Source organism: Ranitomeya imitator, chromosome 3 (genome assembly GCF_032444005.1).
Source record: "Ranitomeya imitator isolate aRanImi1 chromosome 3, aRanImi1.pri, whole genome shotgun sequence".
Lineage (NCBI taxonomy): Eukaryota > Metazoa > Chordata > Amphibia > Anura > Dendrobatidae > Ranitomeya > Ranitomeya imitator.
The window spans coordinates 127,324,034-127,350,388 of NC_091284.1; the positions used below are offsets into that span (position 1 = coordinate 127,324,034).

General features: G+C 44.2%; 1 protein-coding gene across 3 annotated transcripts in view; it reads right to left on the bottom strand.

Moving 5' to 3' along the window:
• Window positions 1–7,355: 7,355 nt before the first annotated feature.
• Window positions 7,356–26,355, bottom strand: part of LOC138672955 (septin-5-like) — a 160,582-nt gene continuing 141,582 nt past the window's right edge. For all 3 annotated transcript variants that reach the window (XM_069761412.1, XM_069761410.1, XM_069761409.1), the window contains 8 exons: window positions 25,395–25,518; window positions 23,163–23,297; window positions 21,664–21,781; window positions 17,552–17,653; window positions 15,254–15,350; window positions 14,535–14,697; window positions 12,804–12,903; window positions 7,356–10,195 (listed from right to left, as the gene is read on the bottom strand). In XM_069761412.1, the coding sequence (XP_069617513.1) occupies window positions 10,136–10,195; window positions 12,804–12,903; window positions 14,535–14,697; window positions 15,254–15,350; window positions 17,552–17,653; window positions 21,664–21,781; window positions 23,163–23,297; window positions 25,395–25,518 (899 nt within the window). In that variant the 3' untranslated portion in view covers window positions 7,356–10,135. The remainder of the gene's footprint in view (window positions 10,196–12,803; window positions 12,904–14,534; window positions 14,698–15,253; window positions 15,351–17,551; window positions 17,654–21,663; window positions 21,782–23,162; window positions 23,298–25,394; window positions 25,519–26,355) is intronic.

Below are 26,355 nucleotides of genomic sequence, written 5' to 3' on the forward strand. Positions count from 1 at the left end.
GCGACCAAGCTGTCCACGGTGGCCATGGTGAGTAGCTGTGGCAGCAGGTCCACTCACTTCGCCTGTCTCTGAGGAACTGATCCCCCTTTCCCGCATTTTTCCAAGCCTCCCCTCCCCTTTCCACAAAAACCCCACCCCCAATCCTATCCTACCAATCCCGGGCCCCCTTTGTTTAATTTTAAAACATACTGCACTGCTCCCCATGGCATACAGCCCCCCCTCTGGAGACCTTCTAGTTAGCAGAAGGGGCACATGGGACTTCTGTTCTGTACACGGAAACTGAAACTCCAAACTTTGCCAATGAAGAAGTAGTAAAAGCTGCATATTTATCCCATCTATCACATATTAAAGACTTAGTTAAGAGTACTTTCTCCAAAATTCTCCAGTGGATTTATAAACTAAAGAGATGTCACCCCTTAGCGCCTGGTCCCGTACAAAGACTTCTGCTTAATTTAGTAACAATTTCAGAGCTGACAGACTCACTCTTCCTTTCCTATATTTAACATAACCTTAAGGGTATGTGCACACGTTCAGTTTTTTTTTCGCGTTTTTTCGTGTTTTTTTCACGATAAAAACGCTATAAAAACTCATTAAAAACGCATGCATTATGCATCCTATCATTTAGAATACATTCTGCAATTTTTGTGCACATGATGCGTTTTTTTCTCGCTGCAAAAAAAAGCAGCATGTTCATTAATTTTGCGTTTTTTCCCGCTATTTTATGCATTTGGAAAAAAAACGCAAACCCCCCCCCCCCCCAAAAAAAAAAAAAACGCATGCAGATTTCTGGTAGAAATGTCCGGTTTTTGTCAGGAAAATTTCTGCCAGAAATGCTTACGTGTGCACATACCCTAAGGTATAAATTAGCAAAATATAAGATTAACCCCTTCATGACCTTGCTATTTTCTGTTTTTCCGTGTTCGTTTTTTGCTCCCCTCCTTCCCAGAGCCATAACTTTTTTATTTTTCCATCAATATGACCATGTGAGGGCTTATTTTTTGCGAAACAAGTTGTACTTTTGAACGACATCATTGGTTTTAGCATGTCGTGTACTAAAAAACGCGAAAAAAAATTCCAAGAGCGGTGAAATTGCAAAAAAGTGCAATCCCACACTTGTTTTTTTGTTTGGCTTTTTTGCTAGGTTCACTAAATGCTAAAACTGACCTGCGATTATGATTCATTACGAGTTCATAAACACCTAACATGTCTAGGTTCTCTTTTATCTAGGTGGTGAAACAAAATTCCAAACTTTGCTAAAAAAAAAAAAAAAGGGCACCATTTTCCGATACCCGTAGTGTCCCCATTTTTCGTGATCTGGGGTCAGGTGAGGGCTTATTTTTTGCATGCTGAGCTGGCGTTTTTAATGATACCATTTTGGTGCAGATATGTTCGCCGGTTGATCGCCCTTTATTGCATTTTAATGCAATGTCGTGGTGACCAAAAAAACGTAATTCTGGCGTTTCGAATTTTTTTCTCGCTACACCATATAGTGATCAGGTTAATTCTTTTTTTTATTGATAGATTGGGCGATTCTGAACGCGGTGATACCAAATATGTGTAGGTTTGATTTTTTTAATCTTTCATATATTTATTTTTTCACATTTTTTTAACTTTTTTTTTAACTTTTGCCATGCTTCAATAGCCTCCATGGGAGGCTAGAAGCTTGCACAACGCGATCGGCTCTGCTACATAGCAGCGATCATCAGATCACTGCTATGCAGCAGAAATGCAGGCTTGCTATGAGCGCCGACCACAGGGGTCGCTCACAGTTAGCCGGGATCAGTAACCATAGAGGTCTCAAGGACCTCTATGGTTACCCTTCTGATGCATCGCTGACCCCCGATCATGTGACGGGGGTCGGCGATGCACTCATTTCTGGCCGGAAGTGCCAGTTAAATGCCGCTGTCAGCGTTTGACAGCGGCATTTAACTAGTTTAACTAGTTTAACTAGTTTATCTAGTTAATAGCGGCTGGTGAATCACGATTTCACCAGCCGCTATTGCGGGCACATGTCAGCTGTCCAAAACAGCTGACATGTCCCGGCTTTGATGCGGGCTCACCGCCGGAGCCCTGCATCAAAGCGGGGGATCTGACCTCGGACGTACTATCCTGTCCGAGGTCAGAAAGGGGTTAATGAAACTGTATAGTAAACACCGTAAAGAGAAAAAAATCAGAATTGCTATTTTTCAGTCTCCGCGCCTCCCTCCAACAATACAATAAAAATATAAATGCTGTATGTACCTTAGCATAGTATCAAGAAAAAGCTACAGCTTGTCATGTACTATAGAACTGTCTAAGGGTCACTTCCGTCTGTCTGTCCTTCTGTCACGGTTATTCATTCGCTGATTGGTCTCGCCAGCTGCCTGTCATGGCTGCCGCGACCAATCAGCGACGGGCACAGTCCGATTAGTCCCTACCCTACTCCCCTGCACTCACTGCCCGGCGCCCGCTCCATAATCCTCTCCACTCACACAGGGTTAATGGCAGCGGTAACGGCCCGCGGTGTAACGCACTCCGTTACCGCTATTAACCCTGTGTCCCCCCAACTATTTACTATTGATGCTGCCTATGCAGCATCAATAGTAAAAATATGTCATGTTAAAAATAATAAAAAAAAACAAAAAACCTGCTATACTCACCATCCGCCGCCTTTCCCGCTCCTCGCGACGCTCACGGGACCGCTCCATTGCAAGCGGCAGCTTCCGGTCCCAGGGCTGGTGTGCGACAAGGACCTGCCGTGACGTCACGGTCATGTGACCGCGACGTCACCACAGGTCCTGCTCACACCAGCCCTGGGACTGGAAGCTGCTGCTTGCAATGGAGCGATCCCGGGAGCGTCCCAAGGAGCGGGAAAGGCGGCGGATGGTGAGTATAGCAGGACTTCAACGGGCCTTCGGAAGTTCGGAAGGTGAGTATATGTTTAGTTTTTTTTAAGTCTCTATACTACATGGCTCTGTGCTGTATACTCTGTCGCTGTGCAATATACTATGTGGCTAGGCAATATACTACGTGCCTAGGAAATATACTACGTGACTGGGCAATATACTATGTGGCTGGACAATATACTATGTGACTGGCCAATATACTATGTGGCTGGACAATATACTCCGTCGCTGTGCAATATACTCCGTCGCTGTGCAATATACTACGTGACTGGGCAATATACTACGTGACTGGGCAATATACTATGTCGCTGGGCAATATACTACGTGACTGGGCAATATACTACGTGGCTGGGCAATATACTACGTGGCTGGGCAACATACTACGTGGCTGGGCAATATACTACGTGACTGGGCAATATACTACGTGACTGGGCAATATACTATGTCGCTGGGCAATATACTACGTGACTGGGCAATATACTACGTGGCTGGGCAATATACTACGTGGCTGGGCAACATACTACGTGGCTGGGCAATATACTACATTACTGGGCAATATACTACGTGGCTGGGCAATATACTACGTGGACATGCATATTCTAGAATACCCGATGCGTTAGAATAGGGCCACCATCTAGTGCTTTATAAACAACAAAATAAGAAGGTTAGAGGTTCTCAAAAAATGGCACCAAAAGCCAAGACACTAAAGTGATAAAAATTAATACAATTTTTTTATCGTTGTACTCGTACAGACCTGAATAATTATCTTATTAGGTCATTTTTTTTATCATACAATAAACACCACAAAACGTAAACTAAAAAACAATGCCTGAATTGTTTCTTTTTCTCCATTTCATGACACTTTAATTTTTTTCAGTTTTTTCAGTACAACAGATGGTAAAATAAATGGAGGTAAATAGGTAAAATATTACTATGTCAAAGCATGTGAGGCTCGATGCAGCAGGTGTGATGATGTCACTGAACTGAGCCTGCTGTGCGGAGCCTCAAACCACACATTGCAAAGAGCAGACCAGCTCATTGGGGGAACATGACTGAGTAGTTGTTTCTTTTTATATTCTGTCAGTCCGTACTTGTGGAGGCACTGAGAACCTCATAATGTGTATATGGAGGCAGTGAGGCCAGCATAGTTTGTATAGGGGGCTATGGTGCAGGGAATTTAGTGAGGGACAATTATTTATTTTGGGACTCAGCATACAGCAGATATTTTTATTCATGTGCATTATAATGACACTGCTATCTTTAAGGGCATCATGTGTGCATGTGCTGCAGAAGACTTGAGAAGATGGAAGTCTGCAGAGAAGAGCTGGACAAGATGAAGAAGAAAATAAAGAGAACTACTCCAGAGACAACGTCATCTATCAGGTACCTGGATGTAATTTTTTTTTGTGATACCGACTAATTCTCATATTCTTGTTTATGTTAGGAGCACTAAAGGGGTTTTCCAAGTTTGTGCTGAGTCTGTAGTCATTCTATATGACTGAACTTCTGAATTCTCAAAGTTCAGAGTGCACACTGCACACTGTCAGGATTCTCTCCTGCCGGCGACTTGCATACATGCACAAGATATGACCCTCACACTGTCACTCTTATGGTACTTGCTCCACACACTGCCCCCTCCTTTCCATACTGGGCCCTCTCTTCACACTGTCCACTAACACTCCAACCCATACTACCCAGTGTCTCTACTATGCCTCTTCATTACACTCCTCCATATTGTCTCCTCCTGGCAGTGTCCTTACACTATTCACCGCACTACTCAGTCTCTATTTTGTGCCCACTCACACTTTCCTCCCCATATACTGTCTCCTCACATTTTTCCTTCCCTCTTTATGTTCGCCCCCTGATAACCAAACTGTCTCCTCACATATTTAGCCCCTCGCTCTCTATATTTTCTCCTTACACATCCCCCGATTCTCCATACTTTGTCCTCGCACATCCCATCACTGTTGCTGCCCATAGTACCTCCTCACACATCCCATCACCCTTGCTCCCCATACTGTGTCCGCACACATTTTTTCCCCTTGCGACTCATGCTATGTCCACACCCATCTCCCCACTCACCCCACACAGAATAAATCCACCCCCCACACACAGAATAAATACATCCCACTCCAGACAGGAAAAATGCACCCTGCCCCACACACAGAATAAATCCAAACACACACTGAATAAATCCCCACATACACACACTGACTAAATCACACACACACACTCACACACTGAATCATACACACTGAATAAATCACACACGCAAACACTGCATAAATTATACACACACAGAATAAATCCCTTCCTCCACACACACCGAATAAATCACACACACACTGAATAAATCACTCACACACTGAATAAATACACACACACACTCACTCTGAATAAATCCCCCCCCCCACACACACACATCTTCGGTGTCTTCATATCCTCAACCACAGTAGCACTTACCACCTCTCTCTTCTGTGTGCAAGCCAATGACATGAACAGTGTGATCACATGACCTGATCACGCTGCTGGCATTTCTGTGACTCGACGGTCAGAGCTTCAATTGTACTCACGTCTGTAAGACGTGAGTACAATTGATCCCTGGGAGCCAGAGCGCTGCAGCTTCTATGTGCCGGCTGTCAATTTGACAGCTGGCTCAGAGAACTGCAAATGCAGCACCCCCAAGTAGCCGGTTGCTGCAGTGATGTTGCCTTCCCTTCGGGGAAGGTGATGTCATGCTTGGAGGCAAGGGAGATGCTTTCTATCAGGTAAGGCACTTACATTCAACACATCTGAATCCAGGTCAGGAGGGGGAGCTCAGGACCCAGATTCAGGGGGAGCTTCCTTAAAATTTATGTATCCTGGTCTGGAGGAGGAGCTGGCCAGTCTGAGAGAGGAGAGGAGAGTAGAAGGACGTCTGGAGCAGACGTAGGGGCCAAGCAGCCACGAGAGAGCTGCTACCCCTGGAAAGAGAGATATCGTGAGGAGTTGAATTGTGGAGGAGCTTAGAGGGAAGAAGCACAGAGGAGGAAGATGCTCAGCAGGGGAACAGTGGAAGGACACCCTGGGAGCCAAGGCGCAGAAATGATTAACTGGAGCCCGAGGCTATAGTGGGACTCTAGGACACTTAGCAGAATCGGAGGGCATAGGACTGTATGTCAATTGCCTGCATCAAGTCTGAGGTGAAGCATTAACTTTCGAGCCTGGGGCATGATAGAGTCCCTATAAACAGGCTCGAACTGCCTATCGTACAGACATCTGTCTTAGGACAAGAGAGAGGGGACTTGCACTGAGCATCAGGCGGCAGGGACCTAACCAACTTAACAGCGCTAGTAGGAAAGGATTACGGACCTCACCTGGGAGAGGGATCTTCTATTGCCTCCAAGCCGGCCGGACCACAGCAACCCTGCACTTGGTACCCTGGACTGAGGACTACAACTACCATCAGTATACCAGGTAAAGACTTTGCAAACCTGTGTCCTCATTCTTTGCTCATTTATCGGCTTACACCATCTTGCCATACACTTGGGAAGCCCTGGGGACCCCGCTTCACCTGTGGGAAGCATCACCATCTTGCTGCATACCATCACCCCAGAGGACCCCTTTGAGCAGCGTCGGTCCTCACTGACCGAAAACCACAGGTGGAGTCACGAACAATAGACATTACAAATTCCCTTAAAAGACCTTCCCCTTCAGTTGGACGCCCAGGGCCACGGACCGGGTCGCAGCCACCGAGACATCCCTTTTAAGACCGGACCCGGTACCGAGTACCCCGCTGCCCTGGTAGGGCCCTCCACAAACTCCCAGTACATGGAGCGGTAGAATACAGCAGCCGGGGGAGACACTTCGCACCTCTGCATTAGATGGCCCGACTGCACCCCCCTGCTGGCTGAGCCAGGGGCACATGCCCCGCCTACCCCCCAGATACGCCTTTGGGTGCTATGGGGGAATTATACTGTATGTATGCGAGGGGGAACTAATGGGGAACTAATGTTGTAGGGGATCACTGTGAGGACATCATGTTCTGTTGGGGTTTGATACTTTACTGGGGTCAACATGTTGTGCTTGTGGCTGACAGTGAAAGGAAAATTGTGTGGGAGAATTCAATGGGGGATTATCATTCTGTATTTGTCAGTGGGCATTTTGGGGTACATCATACACTATTGGGACCATGACAGGGATATGGTAGTGGGTGAAAACACAAAGGGGCTTCAGTAGGGCATACTACCTGTCTTAGCTTCATAATACATATCCTGTTACTCGTCTATAAGAGATGGATGGTATTGTCTTCTCTTCACTGAGCGTATGCGCCATGACTGCGCCTACTCTGTGACTCCTAATTGGGAGGAGGGCCAAATTAGGACTTTCACTATGTTCACATTGTTGCTACTGAAAATTGTGAACATTTCAACAATAGGTGTTGACCTTCTTTATGTTACAACTGGTATGACAAAAAGAAACACCAGACTGTAGGAAGGTGAAGAATGTTTAATAGGCTGTAACCAGTAAATAGTAGGGCAGGTTTGGTTGCTTCATTTATTAACACAGCTTTAATTACAAGCAAACATGAATTCTGGGGCTTTGGTGGAAAACAACATGCAGGAATCAGCAGGCCACCAGGTATAGCAGAAAGCCAGCCATTTTTAAGGTCCAAGTAAAATAAGAAGGTGTTTTCACAAAGCTGGTGGTTGTAGTGTTGTCCTTTCACGAGCCTGAGAATTTCTAATGAGCGAGACCTGGTTAATCAATGTCAGGTGAAGCCAAAGTTTCCAGCCTACCCATACAAATCTGATAAATCACTGTTGGTGAGAAATCAACCTCCCTGGTAAATCCAAGTTGTGCATGTCAACTCTTGAATCCTAAAAAGAAGCATCAAATCACCAGATCTGATCCCCCTAACGAGCCAATTATTAGCCCAGCAACCTAGTGGTCAACAATATGTATACATCAGCCTTCAGGAGTGTAACCTAACCCCAAACCAATGCTTCCTAGAATTAGTAGATGGGCTAATCATAAGATTACAATATTTTCTATGCCAAAAGGTAAAAAAAGACAACCTCTTATAATGTAGGGCTAAAACAAAGGGTAAACAAAATACAGCTATATTTCAAAGTAAAACAGTAAATTATAAGTTTTTGGGTCACTGCCAGGATAGTCGGATGACGAGGCATTATTCCGTGTTTCCTGATGATGTGAAACCACATATATGAGTGGGATAAGGATGTTGCATAGGTGCATTATAAATGTAAGCAATACAAAACGTTGTCAATAGCTCTACATGGGCTAAAAGGCCACTAAATGTAAAAATAAGCTGGATTGTATAAAAGGCTATACAGAACACTCACATATATACCAATATATGAAAACGATTTACAACTGAAGGTATTTCAGATCCTGGGACTGGTCTTTCCCTACACACATTAGACTTTCTGGGATAACAACCACTGAAGAGGATTGCAGCCATGATTTTCCAATACAACAGCAATGGCGTACAATGTAGAATGTGTGTGCATGCGATCGGCCTCACAGGGACTGTTAATGTGATGTGAAATAGATCCATATAAAGTTGTGTAATCCACATTGGGGTTTTCTCTGCTGTCACCTTAAATGGATGAGACTGGAATTAAAGGGAAGCTTCACCAGTAATCACTACATTGTCTTGCATTATTTATGTGCATTATCAGCAATTGTAGAGGAGAGATCTCAATTGTAAGACTTTTTTTTGAGAAACTAAACAATAATCTTGAATTAAGGAGATTGCAGCTAAGTAGGAGTCCAACGACAAGAGTTACTTATGGCCAGGCAAATATATTCTTGCCCGCACCTTCAGGGTTACAACATTGGCTGAACCCTGAGTCACAGACCGCACAGAAGTAATGACGTTTCTATATACTGCATGGTGCGAGAATTGCCTACGTCTCAACTGCTTTTGCTATTTTCATAGCTGTATTGGGAGATTTACCAAAACTGTCTATCAGTAAAACTGTCTTTAATTGCCTATAGCAATAACAATTCATTGTGGTCGGATGCTCTAGACAAGAAAGACGGTTTAATTACTATAAGATTTTAATAAAGGTGTCCCAGAGAGATTCCTATAGTCTGCACTAGGGGGCGATCACTTTACAGAAATGTTATATCTCCCTTTGAGTTCAGTTCTAACCTTATAAATTCAAATGCAATGAGCTCCCCCTTGTGGTGGCTTCTGGCAGTCCGAGTGTAAATAAATCAAAATTTGGAGCTCCATGTGGATTTTTCATGCAAATCGTTCTGTCATTCTATAGACATAGCAAACTAACAGCCTCCGCACTTACTATTTAAAAGGATTTTCCAATTCTAGGTTTCTGGCCTCTAGATTAAAATAATAAACTCACATATTACAGAGTCTCTCCAAGTCTAGCATCGTTTCTCCGCTGCTCCGGTTTCGGTTTACTGGTTGCAGCAGTGACCTCACGACTACAGCACACCTCACCACTGCAGCCCATCACCAGCTCGGCGGCTGCGATAACATAGATGGCACGAGTCATTGAGCCCAGTGATTGTCTGCAGCGGTGATCCAGTAAACAGAAACTGAAGAAGCAATGAAGAGACAGAGACTTGGGGAGAGTAAGTACCATCTGATTTTATTATTTTAACCAAGCGCTGGTCATTAGAGGCCAGGAACCTGTAAGAAAACCCGTTTACCATAATGAACAGTGGCACTCTATACCTTTAGTACAGAGCGCTGGTCTAATACTTATATTGACAGAGAACTAAACAAATGCCATAGGCATTAACAACATAGTATGAGGTCCTATCATTTATGGGGTCCCATGATTTCTGTTTATCAGCACATCCCAGCAGACCTTAAGGCAATTTAGTATTACATGAAATACTTCCGCTAATAAGTAAATGTTAGGACATTTTTAACAATGTACTTCGCTAATATGCAATTTAAGGTGACTACAATGTGGAACATCACTTTAGTCAGGGTAACCTAGACAGCAGACAAACTTTTCTTGCATGCAATCAACTCGCATCTTCAAAGTGGGCAAAGTTTTCCATCTGGTTACCATTATACCAATCGTCTTCCCAAGGAACCTGCAGTCACAGATGTGCTTTTTTCTTAGCTTATCTATTTTCTAGCCTATATCTTCTTCTTTGCAAGCACCAGAACTTTTGCAGTTTTAGGTCTTGGGTTTGGTCTTAAGGTGGAAGAAAAATAAATGGAGAATTTGAGGTATTATGACGAGTGGAGGTGGCACTGCAAAGATTTACTGAGAGTCTTTCATCTGCTTCTGCATCTTCTGCAGGACCTCTTGCATCCTCCGTAACTGTAAAAGAGAGCAAAAATAATGTGTTCAGTAATGTCCAGTCCTAAGGATCCAAAGATTAGAAGTGGGTGCTATAGATGAGCAAATTTACATTGATTCTCAAATTTGATAAAAATCCATGTTCTTCAAAATAGAGTCATTTTGTAATTTGCTGTATTTTCTGAAAAATGGAGGACGGTTGCATATGTTATTTTACTGACCATATGAGGGCTAAGCAAACAGTTGCCACTCACATAGCCCACCTTCTTTTCCTTAGCTACACAAATCCTCTTTGGTCTCTTCACTCCAAACCAGGCCTTCCGGCATTACTTGACCTCTGACATCCTTGCGAGACGTTGCGGTGCACACTGTGACGTCACATATTACGACACGCGTCATCTAAGTGACAGCATGGCACGCATTGATGACAGAGGCCTAGATGTGCCAGAAGCCTGCGTCTGGAGGGAAGCGTCAAAAGAGAATGTGAACAACGGGGAAGGGAAAAAGAAGATACGCGGAGGTCCTCCTGATGGCAGGATGCGAGGATGACAGCAACTATTTTATGCAACACCAGTAGAGGACAGCCACTTTAGTAAATCTCACCTAAAGTATGTTTAGTACAATGGGGCAGTGTGGAGGAAAATAACGATGGTGCCTATTTCGACAACATCTTTTCATGATTGATGCCGCCTTGCTAGTCAAGTGCCCATTGAGGATTTGGCTTTTTCTTTCGCCTACAACCAGAGGTAGGACACATATTGGATTATATCAGGACTAAGAAGTGGACCCTCTGGGTCACGACTTCAGAGCCCCCGAGGGCGAGTGAACCAGATGGTACCACCCCCTGTACAGGGAGTGTTTGGGACAGGCCCAAAGAGGGTGAAGTCGCAACAGCCGGAGCCAAAGGGACGACTGAGGATAGCGCAGAGAGAGAACTGAGGACGGAGGAAAGATGGAGCTACTGAAGAGGCTAGAATGGCGGAGGCACTGGACAGATGGAGGCAGCAAAGACAGAGTACTAACTGGTAAGATGCTAGCACTCGACAGATGGAGACAAAGGAGACTCTGGACTGGCTGGGTACGGCAGGTACACAGGACTGGTAAGGTATGACAGGAACGCAGAGCTGGCTGGACACGGCAGGAACGCAGGACTGGCAGGACAAGGCAGGAGCATGGGACTGGCAGGATACAGCAGGAACACAGGACTGGCAGGACATGGCAGGAACACAGGACTGGCAGGACACGGCAGGAACACGGGACTGGCAGGACACGGCAGGAACACGGGACTGGCATGATACGGCAGGAACGCAGGACTGGCAGGACAAGGCAGGAGCATGGGACTGGCAGGATACGGCAGGAACACAGGACTGGCAGGACACGGCAGGAACACAGGACTGGCAGGACACGGCAGGAACACGGGACTGGCAGGACACGGCAGGAACACGGGACTGGCAGGACACGGCAGGAACACGGGACTGGCAGGATACGGCAGGAACACGGGACTGGCAGGATACGGCATGAACACAAGACTGGCAGGAACACGGGACTGGCAGGATACGACAGGAACACAGGACTGGCAGGATACGGCAGGAACACAGGACTGGCAGGAACACAGGACTGGCAGGACATGGCAGGAACATAGGACTGGCAGGACAAGGCAGGAGCACGGGACTGGCGGGATACGGCAGGAACACAGGACTGGCAGGACACGGCAGGAACACGGGACTGGCAGGACACGGCAGGAACACGGGACTGGCAGGACACGGCAGGAACACGGGACTGGCAGGACACGGCAGGAACACGGGACTGGCAGGATACGGCAGGAACACAAGACTGGCAGGACACGGCAGGAACACAAGACTGGCAGGATACGGCAGGAACACGGGACTGGCAGGATACAACAGGAACACAAGACAGGCAGGACATGGCAGGAACACAGGACTGGCAGGATACGGCAAACAGAGAAAGTAAGAGACACTGCGGAGAAAACAGGGATCAGAGCCAAGGAACCTAAGGGAATCCTGGCGGTAAACCAGCGAACGCAATAGACGCAAAGGCGTCTTACCCAGTCAGATGCAGGGGAGAAATACCCGATGGGCGCCGCCATATTGGGGGTGGAGCAAGCGGGTCACGACCTCCCAGAAGTCCCGGCGGTGAGAGGAGCACGTCTGCGCATGCGCGGACCGCCGAAGGGACGAACGCCGGGGAATCCAGATGGAGAGGAGCGAGGAGGAGCGTCGGGAGCGTGCCGGCCAGACAGGTAAGTATAGCGTGGTGTAACAGATTAATGGCTCCCTTACAGATGACCATGTAAAAAGTAGCCCTATTGAGTGTGCTATTTTATCATGTCCAAGTTACCGACTAGGATTGTCTAGGTCATAGAATCATAGAATGGTAGAGTTGTAAGGGACCTCCAGGATCACCTGGTACAACCCCCTGATCAATGCAGGACTCACTAAACCATCACAGACAGATGTCTGTCCAGCCTCTGTTTGAAGACTTCCATTGAAGGAGAACTCACCACCGCTCGTGGCAGCCTGTTCCACTCACCCATGGGACAAACCATCAGCAGAAAAAGTACTTTTTGCTATCTGCTTTCTGTAAATACTGGATGATAGTATCCTCTCACCTCCTCATCCTTCTCACGGATGAGTTTCATCGTCTCATGCTCTGGTGATGGAGGCACGCTGGGAATTGGAAAATCTGTACCACTTTCTCGAGTCAGTTTACTGTAAGAAGAAAACACAAGAGCTTAAAAATAATTTATTGATTGCTGGAGTGAGCAGATATGAGCACATATGATCATTCATACAAATATGACCTTCCTTACCTTTACGCTCATCGCAACACATCTTGAGATGTGTGGTGCGAGATTATCAACTTAAAATAAAGCACGATTTTGTAATACTCTGTCACAAGATGGCTATCTAATAGCTCTTTGCCTTAGCGTGTTCTGTGTCAGTCTGTAAACAAAATATTGCCAGCAAGTACCTGGATGACCGCATGACACGTCAAGACATTCACATATGTGGGCCATTAGAGTGGTATGCGATCCCTATTTGTTTCTATTGTAGAGTACGCTGTTACCTGCACTCATCAGTTGGGCGGTGGGGCTTAAAGGGAATCTGTCAGCAGGTTTTTGATACCTCATCTTAAAGCGGCATGATGTAGGCAAAGAGAAGCTGAATCCAGCGATGTATCACTTAGTTTATTGGGTGCCGCAGTTGTGACACAATCAGAGCTTTTACATTTAGCAATGTAGCAGAGCTGAAAAGCTAACCCGGCTCACAGCACAGTCGACTCCGCCCACACCAGGCTCTGTATATAGAATGTCTATGCACAGTGAGTGTGGGACCAGGGGACCATTGTAAGAAAAGAAAATCTTGGAGCTTGACAAGAGACGCAATGCTGAAATCTGTGTTTTAACACCTCCAGCATGCTGTCTTCAGATTACATAGCAAAAACCTAACAGATTCCCTTTAAGGGAGACCGATGATGGGAGACCACCCAATCTCCAGTATATCGGAGAGTGGCTCCTGCTGCATTCAGAGACAGCACCCACATCAAAGTGCTATACAGGAATATACAGGGTAATATGGGCACTAGAAAGCACAAGGGGGTCCAGACAAGAACTCTGCCTTTAAAGGGTCTGTCCAGTCTTTTGATAAAAGCCTGAAGTTTATGTGACTGCAGACTTCTGAATCCTTACAGAGCACGCACCGCAAGAGTGGGTGCGGGCGAGAGTGGCGGGGTCACATGACCGCATGTATGAGATTTGGATGCATGCAGTTATATGCCAACTAAATGTCATGGCATCGATGAATACAATTGAATTGAGTAAGGCCAAGCAAATGTATTTCGTATTTAGCTGGAAGTATACAAATGGTAAGGGTGATAACCCCTTTAAGTAGATACATTTTCTACTCCATCCTGGGACAGCCCATCTATTAGTATATGTTGATTAGTATGTGTTGATGTGTGGCCACCTGGTGGTGGTTATATATATTGCAGCCTATCAAGTGCCTTTACATCATGTCACATTATTGTTTTTAATTTGTTTCCAGAGAAATTGGTGTGCTTAACCAAATTTGAGCAAAGAGAAGGGTAGACACATCTGTCTGTTGTATTTTATCATTCGTTGGGCTTTCAAGTCACTGTAGTATCCCAATAGCACTGTAGTAACATAAATATATAGCAAATGCTCAATACTATCACAATAGTATGACATTCTATAGATTAAATAAAAGCCTGTCCGCAGTGACTGGTAACACTTTTTCATTTACCCAGCAAAGGGAAACCAGGCCCATGTGCCTAATAATGTATTTGCGTTGGACCTGTTAGCGGAGTGACTTGCACTTACTTGCGATTCCGTTCTCTCACCACCCGTTGTGTCAAGCTCTGGATGCACTGCGCCCGGTAGTTTTCGTAGTGAGTTTCTCTTGTCACATCTTTAAGGTCCTGCATGTGAGTACGGATCAGCATCGTGCGCAGTTTGACAAAGTCACAGTGCTGCTCATTTTCCACTAAGACAAAATCAATGAGTGTTAGAATAGGCGGCTCGTGGGAAAAGATTTTGGGACTTACAGACTTTATGATTCGCTTACAAAGGTGGAGAATAAGACAATTATCACATCTTATTCTTATAGATGAATGTTAATGTCATTGACTCTAGGGATCCGGTCATTGGTTCCCAGTTATCATAGCTGTTTGGACACAGCTCCGTCCCAGGAGTGCCACAGGCAGCCACCAATTCTGCCTACCCTCAATCTATCCTTACCTGCTGCCCCCTGAAACATTATGCCTCATTCATATTTGTCTGAGCAAAACAGTTAAGAAACTTACAAATTAGATGGGATCTTCCAGGACAAAATAGGGCAACTTTTCTTGAAGCTTACCTTTGGGGGAAATATCCCAGCTTTCCTCTGCAAGTATCCAATTCTGCTTACAGCACAACATATACAGTACAATACTTACATAATCTGTTCATAGAGTCATTCTAAATGAAATCTTAATTCAGGCATTTATTTTGGACCTCTAAAAAATTGTCATTCCACTATAAGTCCCAATGATGCCCCGTACCTTCAACAACTCCCCAAGGATACAGACGGCCCCTGACACGCTTTCCATTTTTCTCCACAATCGTATTGGAACCAATTACAGCAAAAGGGATGCTTTTCTGAAATGAAAATACAGATACATTTAGTTATTTATTCAGTCTGTACAATGCATGTTAAATGCTCGATTGACAATTATTTTCCCTGAGGGGCCATATGAGAGATTGTGAATGGTGTGGAGGGCTGAACTTATTTATGCTCATTATTACTTTACTTATTAGTTTTATATCAAATTTTATGATGTCATTACACAGTCCCTCAAACAGTTATGATGTCCCCACACGGCTCATCAAACAATATGATGTCCCCACATTATGGTGTCTCCACACAGTCCCTGAAACAGTGATGATGTCACTACACAGCTCCTCAAACAATATGATGTACCAACACAGCTTATCAAATAGTTATGATGTCCCCACACAGCTCATCAAACAGTATGATGTCCCTACACTGCCCCTGAAACAGTTATGATGTCCCCACACAGTTCTTCAAAAAGATATGGTGTCCCCACACAGCTAATCAAAAAGTATGATGTCCCCACACAGCCTCTGAAACACTTATGATGTCCCCACACAGCCCCTGAAACAATATGATGTCCCCACACAACTCATCAAACAATGTGATGTCACCACACAGCTCCTCAAACAGTATGATGTCCCCACACAGACCCTCAAACAATATGATGTCCCCACACAGCTCGTCAAACAATATGATGTCCCCACACAACTCATGAAACAATGTGATGTCACCACACAGCTCCTCAAACAGTATGATGTCCCCACACAACTCATCAAACAGTATGATGTCCCCACACAGACCCTCAAACAGTATGATGTCCCCACACAGCCCCTCAAACAATATGATGTCCCCACACAACTCGTCAAACAATATGATGTCCCCACACAACTCATGAAACAATGTGATGTCACCACACAGCTCCTCAAACAGTATGATGTCCCCACACAACTCATCAAACAATGTGATGTCACCACATAGCTCCTCAAACAGTATGATGTCCCCACACAGACCCTCAAACAATATGATGTCCCCCCACAACTCGTCAAACAATATGATGTCCCCACACAACTCATCAAACAATGTGATGTCACCACACAGCTCCTAAAACAGTATGATGTCCCCACACAGCCCCTCAAACAGTATGATTGTAAACAGGAGATCCTGAGTTGTTACTATGAACTCAGTCGAGGGGTTCAAGAGAGGCCTGGATGTCTTCCTGGAGCAGAACAATATTGTATCATACAGTTATTAGGTTCTGTAGAAGGACGTAGATCTGGGTATTTATTATGATGGAATATAGGCTGAACTGGATGGACAAATGTCTTTTTTCGGCCTTACTAACTATGTTACTATGTTATGATGTCCCCACACAGCCCCTCAAACAATATGATGTCCCCACACAGCTCCTCAAACAATAGTGTTTAGTGAAGATGAAACCATGGCATATTCCCTTGAGATATATTGGTAGCGACGTCTCTGGTTGGCCACCTTCTGCTTCAGGCCTAATTGCGGTTGCATGTCCTATGACCATCAAAAATGATTACATCAAACATTAAGAAGGGCATCATAGGATAAACAGATTAACAAAATAAGCCCTACTTACTGTATGTACAATGTTGTTCAGAAGAAACCAGAAGTTCCTAGACCCCAGTGTAAAAACTGTGCTATTTATCACATTGATGACTTTTATCATCTTGATTGCATCTGCTACATCTGCACCCTCTTTTGCTAAATTTCTGATTTTCTATCTCTGTCTGCGCATTTAAGCCCTGTATCATATTTAGGATTTTTGAAGAATTTACTAATATTTAGGTAAAAGAAATCAAAACTGTATAAAACTTCTCAGATTTGATAATTTTGACATCAAAATAAACTTTAGGTAAGATTTTCTCCACACGTGAGCATTTTTGATCAGTATTTGTATGCCAAAGCCAAGGACTGTCTCCAAAACACAGAACAGGTGTCAATCTTTCTAGTTAGATGTTCTCTGTAAGTTCCACTCCAGGTTTTGGCTTACAAACAGTGATGCTAAATACTGACCAAATACTGACGTGTGAATAAGCCCTAAGTGTGCACCATCGATTACCGTTTTGTTTTTGTAGTCAGATCCAAAACAGACTGATTACTCTCAGAAATGTGTCTCTATATGGGATGAAGCCTCGTTTGTTTGTTGGAGAGCTCCACTATTTCCAGTTTCCAGCCTTTCTGATATAAGTTTTTTTAAATCAATATATATTTGTGGTACCTTTAGTTCCATATCTTGAAACTTAAAATCTTCATCTTGATCAGAGTCACACTCTGGAAACTGATAGATGCGAATCCCATAATGATCCAGTTCTTCACGGATCTATTAAACAAGAGGCTGAATTGAAGACAAATTTTGAACTAAAAAATTCTTTATTGTGGTAAAGTTTCTTATAATAAAAATAGTTTAGATTAGTGCTTGGGTCAAAACTGAATTGACCCTTTAAAATGAAAGATGCTGTGGAAAACAGGGAAACTTGGTGAGAATTAGCGTCCAAGGGTCGGACACGACTCAATGAATGAAATCAGAATCAGAAATAAGAGGGAAACACATATTTTATTTTAATAGGCGTTGAGAACCTTTTCAGGGATGAGCAACGTGTGGAATTAATTAAAAAAACATGGAATAGAGATACTGAGAGAGCAAACGGTCCTGTCTCATGTGGTTACGGGCGTCGTAGTGTTAAGCAACACCAAGAGGCTTCTCCTATCTAGTCCAGATCGCTCAGTGGGCCTCATTTACTTTAGGCTGCCTGTGTAAACCGGCTATTAAACACCCGTCGAATAGTCAGAGTTTACCGATTGGCGGCCGTATCTTACCCCTGGGCGAGAAGTGTAAACGGATCCTTATGTAGGATCAGGTCAGTGTTTGTTGACTGAGGGAAACAATCACGAAATTATGATGGCAGGACTGAGGATAAGTATACATCTGTGCCTTGCATAACCAGGATGGAAATGTGAATCATATTTTGTGAATGCTTTATGTTTGCTACATTACCTGTCTTTTATGCTATTTCATTAAGACATCAATCAAAAAAATCTGCAGCCGCATCTCCCTCCAGCCCCCTTCTCTCTGTCTACATAAAGTTTTCTTTTTCTTGGTTACTAAACATGCAGTTGATACAAAAAGATACAAAAAGAGTTACAGACTGCTGATAGTCAAGGAAGATGCAGCTTCATTTTAATTCCTATATTTTTAGGACTATAAGATGCACTTTTTCCCTCCAAAAATGTAGAGGAAAATGGGAGGTGCATCTTATAGTCTGGCTGTGGTGGGGAGGTAGGGGAGCAGCATTGGCAGAGCAGCGGGTCACAGAGGCAGGAGCCGGCTGCTGTGGCTAACTTCTGTGCCCGATGCTAAAGAGAAATTAATATTCACTGCATTCCATGCCCATGGGCGTGGAGGGCAATGAATATTCATTTCTCTTTAATAGCATCCTGATATGATTGGCCCCCATCCTGGTATGCATGCCTCATTCTTATCCTGATATGATTGGCCCCCAACCCCTATCCTGGTATGCATGGACCCATCAGAAAATATATAAAAGAAAAAAACCATTACACTTACTTTCCCAGCGTTCCCTCACAGCCCCTTGTTCCGATGCCAGCAGCTGCTTTATGCTTGTAAGCAGCGCATGGCTGGGACATCATGCACTGCTTGCAAGCAGAGGGGCAGCTGCCAGAATAGTTACTGATTTGCATGTCGGTTTGTTTTATTAAAATATTTTCTGATGGGGCCATGCATACCAGAATAGGGGTGGAGGCCAATCATACCAAGGTAGGGGTGGGGGCCAATCATACCAGGATAAGGATGGGGCCATGCATTCCAGGACCAGGATGAAGGCCAATCATACCAGGTTAAGGATGGGGTCCTGCATACCAGGTTAGGGATGGAGCCATGCATACTAGGACACGATGGGGCTCTGCATGCCAGGATAGGGATGAGGGCAATCATTCATGCCTGATAAGAATGAGAGGGACCATTCCTACAAGGGTAGGGATGCGGGGGCAATGCCTACCAGGCTAGAGATAAGGGGGACATGCATACCAGGCTAGGGATTAGGAGGCATGCATACCAGGATGGGGATAAGGGAGCCATGCACACCAGGATAGGGATGAGGAGGCATGCACACCAGGATAGGGATCAGGAGGCATGCATACCAGGATGGGGATGAGGGCCACGCATACCAGGATAGGGATAAGGGGGCTATGCGCACCAGGATAGGGATGAGGGAGCCATGCATACCAGGATAGGGATGAGGGGGGCCATGTGTATCAGAATGGGGATGAGGGGACCATATACACTCACCACTGCCGAAGCTACCGCCTCACCAACACCGGAGCTCCTACAACCCTCAACCTATTGTCTCTTTCCCCACCATCCTGAAGAATGTAAGCCTGCAAGGGCAGGGTCCTCGCCCCTCTATATCAGTCTGTAATTGTTAGTTTGCTTACTGTAAGTGATATCTGTAATTTGTATGTAACCCCTTCTCATGTAAAGCACCATGGAATCAATGGTGCTATATAAATAAATAATAATAATAATAATACCAGGATAGGGGAAATTAAGTACAGAACTGACCACATTTTTTGCTTCAATTTTTTTTCTTTATTTCCTTCTCTAAAACTAAGGTGCATCTTATGGTCCGGTGTGTTTTCTAATCCGAAAAATACGGTAGTATATTTCATATATCAGGAATTAATATGAATACTCTGGTTCTTGTATTTCCACCAAATTATTGGTCTTTGCTTACTGTACAAGTCCTGCATCTTTTTTTCTTGTGCCGTGTTGTACAGCAAAGGCTCCTCATGAATAAATGACGCCATGTCTATGAACGTATTTCTTGTTAAACACATGCAGAGAATGGTAACTCTGCGAATTTATATCAGATAATGAGATATAAATGTCAATGACGCCAATCCCTACCGGACATTAGTGATATCGTATCATCAGTGCAGGAACTAGAACATTGTGATCCACAATATGAAGGTGACTACCAATGATTTATCCTATCTTTCATCAGCATCACAGCACAGGAAATTCCTATACATTTAGTGTCAAATTCTGGGCTATGTAAGGATCATCTGTCTCTAGGATTATGTATGTTACTTAGAAATGAGGTAAAGAAAATGTTGCATTAATAAACATTATAAGACCAACGTTATAGTTCTGTATCGTGTCCATACTACCTAGAACATGCAGACTAATGGAGGGGAGAGGGATATGCAGCACTGGAGATAAACAGGTGAGCATAAAAAGGATTCAGTTGTAAAAATTCTTGTTCTGAAAGTGTATCCAATCAATCAATACTAAGGATAAGGAGAAAAAAAACTTTGGGACAGACTGGATAATACATTATGGATTTAGCTACAGCCTCATTCCCAATATTCTTTCCCATTCCTCGGCTAATCTTGATGGACATATTTCAAAATTATTAGAATTTAGGTCAGGACTATTTAGGGTTAATTTGTCTCCATTAGGAGGGTTACATCACCAAATTGTTTTTGATGATATCCATTAACTATCAGGATGGTGAGCAGGTTTTACTAGCCTGCTAAAATGTGGGTATTTTAACCCCTTCCCGATCAGACAATTCTACAAGCCATAACTTTATTTTTATGTTATCATTTTATTTTTTATAATTTTATATTTTTTCATCGACAGAGCCGTGTGATGACTTGTTTTTTGGGGGTGAGTTGTACTCTGAAATTGCACCATTCATTTTATCACGCGTTGAAACAGAAAGCGGGGAAAAAAAAATTCAAGCGCAGCGAAATAGCGGGAAAAAAGCACAATTCTTCCATTGCTTTTTGGGGTTTGTTTTTGCCGTGTTCATTATATGGTTAAAATAATAATATACATAGCTTTTTTTTTTTTAATTTAAGGCACGAAAAAAATCTGTAAGGCTTATATATGCTTATATATTAGGTACTGTTAGTGCCACAAAATCATGTTCACAACAACACATTTCTTAAAATAAAGATAAACCTAATTAATTTACAACTGTGAACAAAGAGATTAACTGTTAACTATTAGCTACGTGAACACCCAGTGTTTGAATTAGGCCGGGATCACACATACACGAGATACGGCCAAGTCTCGCAGGTGAAATCCCTCCTCTGGCTCTAGCACTCCGGAGCGGAGCGTGCGGCCGCACAGCAACGCATGGAGGTGCACGCTCTGCTCTCAAGTGCCGGCGCCAGAGGAGGGTTTTCACCTGAGAGACTCAGCCGAATCTCGCGTATGTGTGATCCCGGCCTTAGACATAGTGTTACATTTCCCCATTTGGATTGATATGCCTTCTGCAAATTATCCAGGTGTTATCTACTCACCCTTTCCTTTTTTTGAACGAGCTCAGTCGGTGTCAGACTGTCAGCTTTTCCCAGAATTGGAACAATATTCACTCTATCGTGAAGGGCTCGTAGGAATTCGATGTCTAAAGGACGCAGCCTGCAAAACACAATAAAATGCAGATCTCATATATTGAGAAATGATGAATGGAAAACAGAGACCAAAAATATTTCGATAGCGAGGCATCCTAAACGAAAACTCTGTTATTTTAGAAAGTACAATAATAGCAACTTGATGAGAATGACCGTAGGATTATGATTCTACTATAGATTGTTTGTTTTTTTTACTTTATTTGAGGGCGAGGCATTTTTAGTTTTTTTTTACCTCTTTTTGCTTATTTAGATTGTGTTTCTATTTGTATTATGGTCTATTTCCTCTGAGGTTATCAGGGCAGGAATAGCATCATGGCCCGGATTTATTATGAACGCCTCTTGTACGCCAGTCTTATTGAAGGATGTGCAAGAATAAAATGCATCAAATCCATTACCAAGTGCACGTCTCTTAATGAATTTGGTGCTTCTTATCAGTGGCAGGCGCCTATTGCAGAAATGCTACTCTATTTTGCCACTTTACAGTTTACTTGAAAGGCCGACATAGCTGCCTTGTCCCAACACAGCTCCTTCCACTTTTTCTGAGCTGCTGGAACTTCATCATCTGCGTGTGTTTTTAAGCAACTTTTCTATTCTTTTTCTTGTGGTATTCACTGATGTCTTTTGCACCAAATTAATAAAAAATGGCTGAGGAAATTCAATGAACTTTAGGCCAAATTCTTAGTTTTAAGCTTTTTTTTTGTTTTCCAAAATGACGCGAAAAATGCTTACACATTTCTGGTGTACATAAATTCACTCCAGTGAGGGACTGGAGTACATTTGCTAAAAATTTTGCAATTTTTGGAAAAGTTGCAAATGATGACTCAGGCAAAAAAATCTGGAAACCCTAATTCTGCCCACAGTGGTGAACTTAAAAAAAAAAAGAAAAGGTAAACGCATACAGTATATAATAGACTTTAGAAAAGGCGCAAATGGAAAGATGATTTTGGTGTAAACAAAAAGAAAAAATAAAGGCGCACAATACCAAAAACTCTACAAAAAACAGGTTCAGTGCAATAATAAACCAAGGCCTGTCCCTTTATCATCGCCATTGCCTAATATGACAACCAAAAGGCCATATTGTCGCAAATGATGTCCTTGGCCAGAATATGGATTTCACTTTTTGTGAAAGGGAACTAAGTTTTTCAGATCCCTTTTACTTCTCAAGGATCAGGGTGATTCAGATTTTAGCTGTGAATTTCTAGGATATATATTTAATATACAGTAAGTTTCATAAAATGAAAATGTCACATATCCTCACTTCATTTATGAAACTTCCAAACTGCCTTACGTTATCTGGTGTCTCAGACAGTGGTGTAATATGTAAGTTAGTCTAGGTCAAATATTTGGTTAATTATTCTAATACATGCTTCCCCCAATATTGCACATACCCATGTCCCAGAGGTGACAGGAAGTACAGACAGCAGTGGACACGCGTATCCTGGAGATTCTTGCGGTTTAGGCCACTCTCATCTCTGAAGTATTGCTCAAATTGTTGATCGATGTAATCAGCCACCGGCTTCCAACTGTAGGAAACAAAAGCAGATGGATCCGTTTGTCACTTTACGGTGTATATGAAAAGGTACAATCATGTGGACTTTGTGAGAAATATTACACTTAGAAATACCGTATATACTCGAGTATAAGCCGACCCGAGTATAAGCCGACCCCCCTAATTTTGCCACAAAAAACTGGGAAAACTTATTGACTCGAGTATAAGCCTAGGGTGGAAATGCAGCATTTACCGGTGAATTTCAAAAATAAAAATAGATCATTATTGCCCCATAGCTGTGCCATATAGTGCTCTGCACCGTTCATATTTCCCCATAGCTCTGCCATATAGTGCTCTGCACCGTTCATATTTCCGCATAGCTCTGCCATATAGTGCTCTGCACCGTTCATATTTCCCCATAGCTCTGCCATATAGTGCTCTGCACCGTTCATATTGCCCCATATCTGCCCCATATAGTGCTCTGCACCATTCATATTGCCCCATATCTGCCCCATATAGTGCTCTGCACCGTTCATATTGCCCCATATCTGCCCCATATAGAGCTCTGCACTGTTCATATTGCCCCATATCTGCCCCATATAGAGCTCTGCACCGTTCATATTGCCCCATATCTGCCCCATATAGTGCTCTGCACTGTTCATATTGCCCCATATCTGCCCCATATAGTGCTCTGCACTGTTCATATTGCCCCATATCTGCCCCATATAGTGCTCTGCACTGTTCATATTGCCCCATATCTGCCCCATATAGTGCTCTGCACCGTTCATATTGCCCCATATCTGCCCCATATAGTGCTCTGCACTGTTCATATTGCCTCATATCTGCCCCATATAGAGCTCTGCACCGTTCATATTGCCCCATATCTGCCCCATATAGTGCTCTGCACTGTTCATATTGCCCCATATCTGCCCCATATAGAGCTCTGCACCGTTCATATTGCCCCATATCTGCCCCATATAGTGCTCTGCACTGTTCATATTGCCCCATATCTGCCCCATATAGTGCTCTGCACCGTTCATATTGCCCCATATCTGCCCCATATAGTGCTCTGCACTGTTCATATTGCCCCATATCTGCCCCATATAGAGCTCTGCACCATTCATATTGCCCCATATCTGCCCCATATAGTGCTCTGCACCGTTCATATTGCCCCATATCTGCCCCATATAGTGCTCTGCACTGTTCATATTGCCCCATATCTGCCCCATATAGTGCTCTGCACCGTTCATATTGCCCCATATCTGCCCCATATAGTGCTCTGCACTGTTCATATTGCCCCATATCTGCCCCATATAGAGCTCTGCACCGTTCATATTGCCCCATATCTGCCCCATATAGTGCTCTGCACTGTTCATATTGCTCCATATCTGCCCCATATAGTGCTCTGCACCGTTCATACTGCCCCATAGATGCTTGCTCGGTATAAATCTGTGCCGCCGCTGCTGCTGCAATACAAAAAAAAAAAAGCCATACTCACCTTTCTTGATTGCAGCTCCCAGCGTCCGGTCCCGGCGTCTCTCCGCTCTGACTGATCAGGCAGAGGGCGCCGCGCACACTATATGCGTCATCGCGCCCTCTGACCTGAACAGTCAGAGCGCAGATAGACGCCGGGAAGATGGAGCGGCACCCGGCGGCTGGAACGCGGACAGGTGAATATTACATACTTACCTGGTCCCGACGTCCGGCTCCCCCTGCCGTCCCACGGTCTTCTGTGCCGCAGCCTCTTCCTCTATCAGCGGTCACCGGCACCGCTGATTACAGAAATAAATAGGCGGCTCCACCCCTATGGGAGGTGGAGCCGCTTATTCATTTCTCTAATGAGCGGTCCCACGTGACCGCTGAAGAGGGGAAGAAGCTGCAGCACAAAAGACCATGGGACGGCAGGGGGAGCGTCAGGATCGCTGGGACTAGGTAAGTATACCTCAGCGCCCTCTCCCCCTCATCCGCCGACCCCACCGCTACCGTGACTCGAGTATAAGCCGAGAGGGGCACTTTCAGCCCAAAAATTTGGGCTGAAAATCTCGGCTTATACTCGAGTATATACGGTATATCACATAGAACACTCAAACCCCAGAATTCAACATGAGCATCACATAAGGCACATACATACCACTCGTCGTTATTCACGGCATCCCCATAGCCTGGTGTGTCTACAATTGTTAGACGGAGTCTGACACCCTTCTCCTGAATATCCACTGTCTGCTTTACAATCTCTATAGTTTGTGTTACCCGCTCTATAAATGAAAAAGCACATGTGAGGACTAAATGTAAGAAAAAAGATTATTTATGAAATACATGTGACATTATATGGTTCAACAGATCAATGAAAAGTACATCTTGGGATATGTATAAAATATAGAGCTTACAACAAGGAAGAAGAAAATGTTTAGGACTCCATGATTAATGCTCCATTTACACTGTGCAAAGGCCAGCGTTAAAGGACTACCTAGCAACGTGTTTGGGCGGTGGTTACTTAATTGACTGTTTACTGTGGACTGAACGATCTGTAAGTGTTGAGCATTCCGATACCGCAAGTATCGGGTATCGGCCGATATTTGCGGTATCGGAATTCCGATACTGAATTCCGATACTTCCCGCGTATCGGATACCGGAATCGGAAGTTCCCAGAATTCAAATTGAACGCAGCAGCCAATGAGGAATGAATGAAAGTGTGGGCACATCCTGTTTAGCATGGTGGGCATGTAAGTACTGGCAAGGCTGGGATTGGCTGCTGAAATGATGTCACTCTGCACTATAAAAAAGCGCTGCCGCCATTTTGCGCTCACTCTGCTGTGATTTCAGTTAGGGACAGGACGCTGTGTTCTAACTGAGGGCCAGTCGAGCTAGCTAATTGCTTTATTTTCCTTTCCAAAGGCTAATTTAGCAAAACGCTGTGTGTTCTTCACTGTTCACCTTGCTCTTGCCTTGCAGCGCTGTTTTAACAGCGTTCTGCAAGGTCTCTGTGTGTGTGTGTGTGTGTGTGCAGCTCACTCTGTAGTCTGTGTGCAGCCATATACCCGGTTGTATTCAGCTCAGGGGGGGTTCACACTGCCTCACACAGTTGTTCTTTT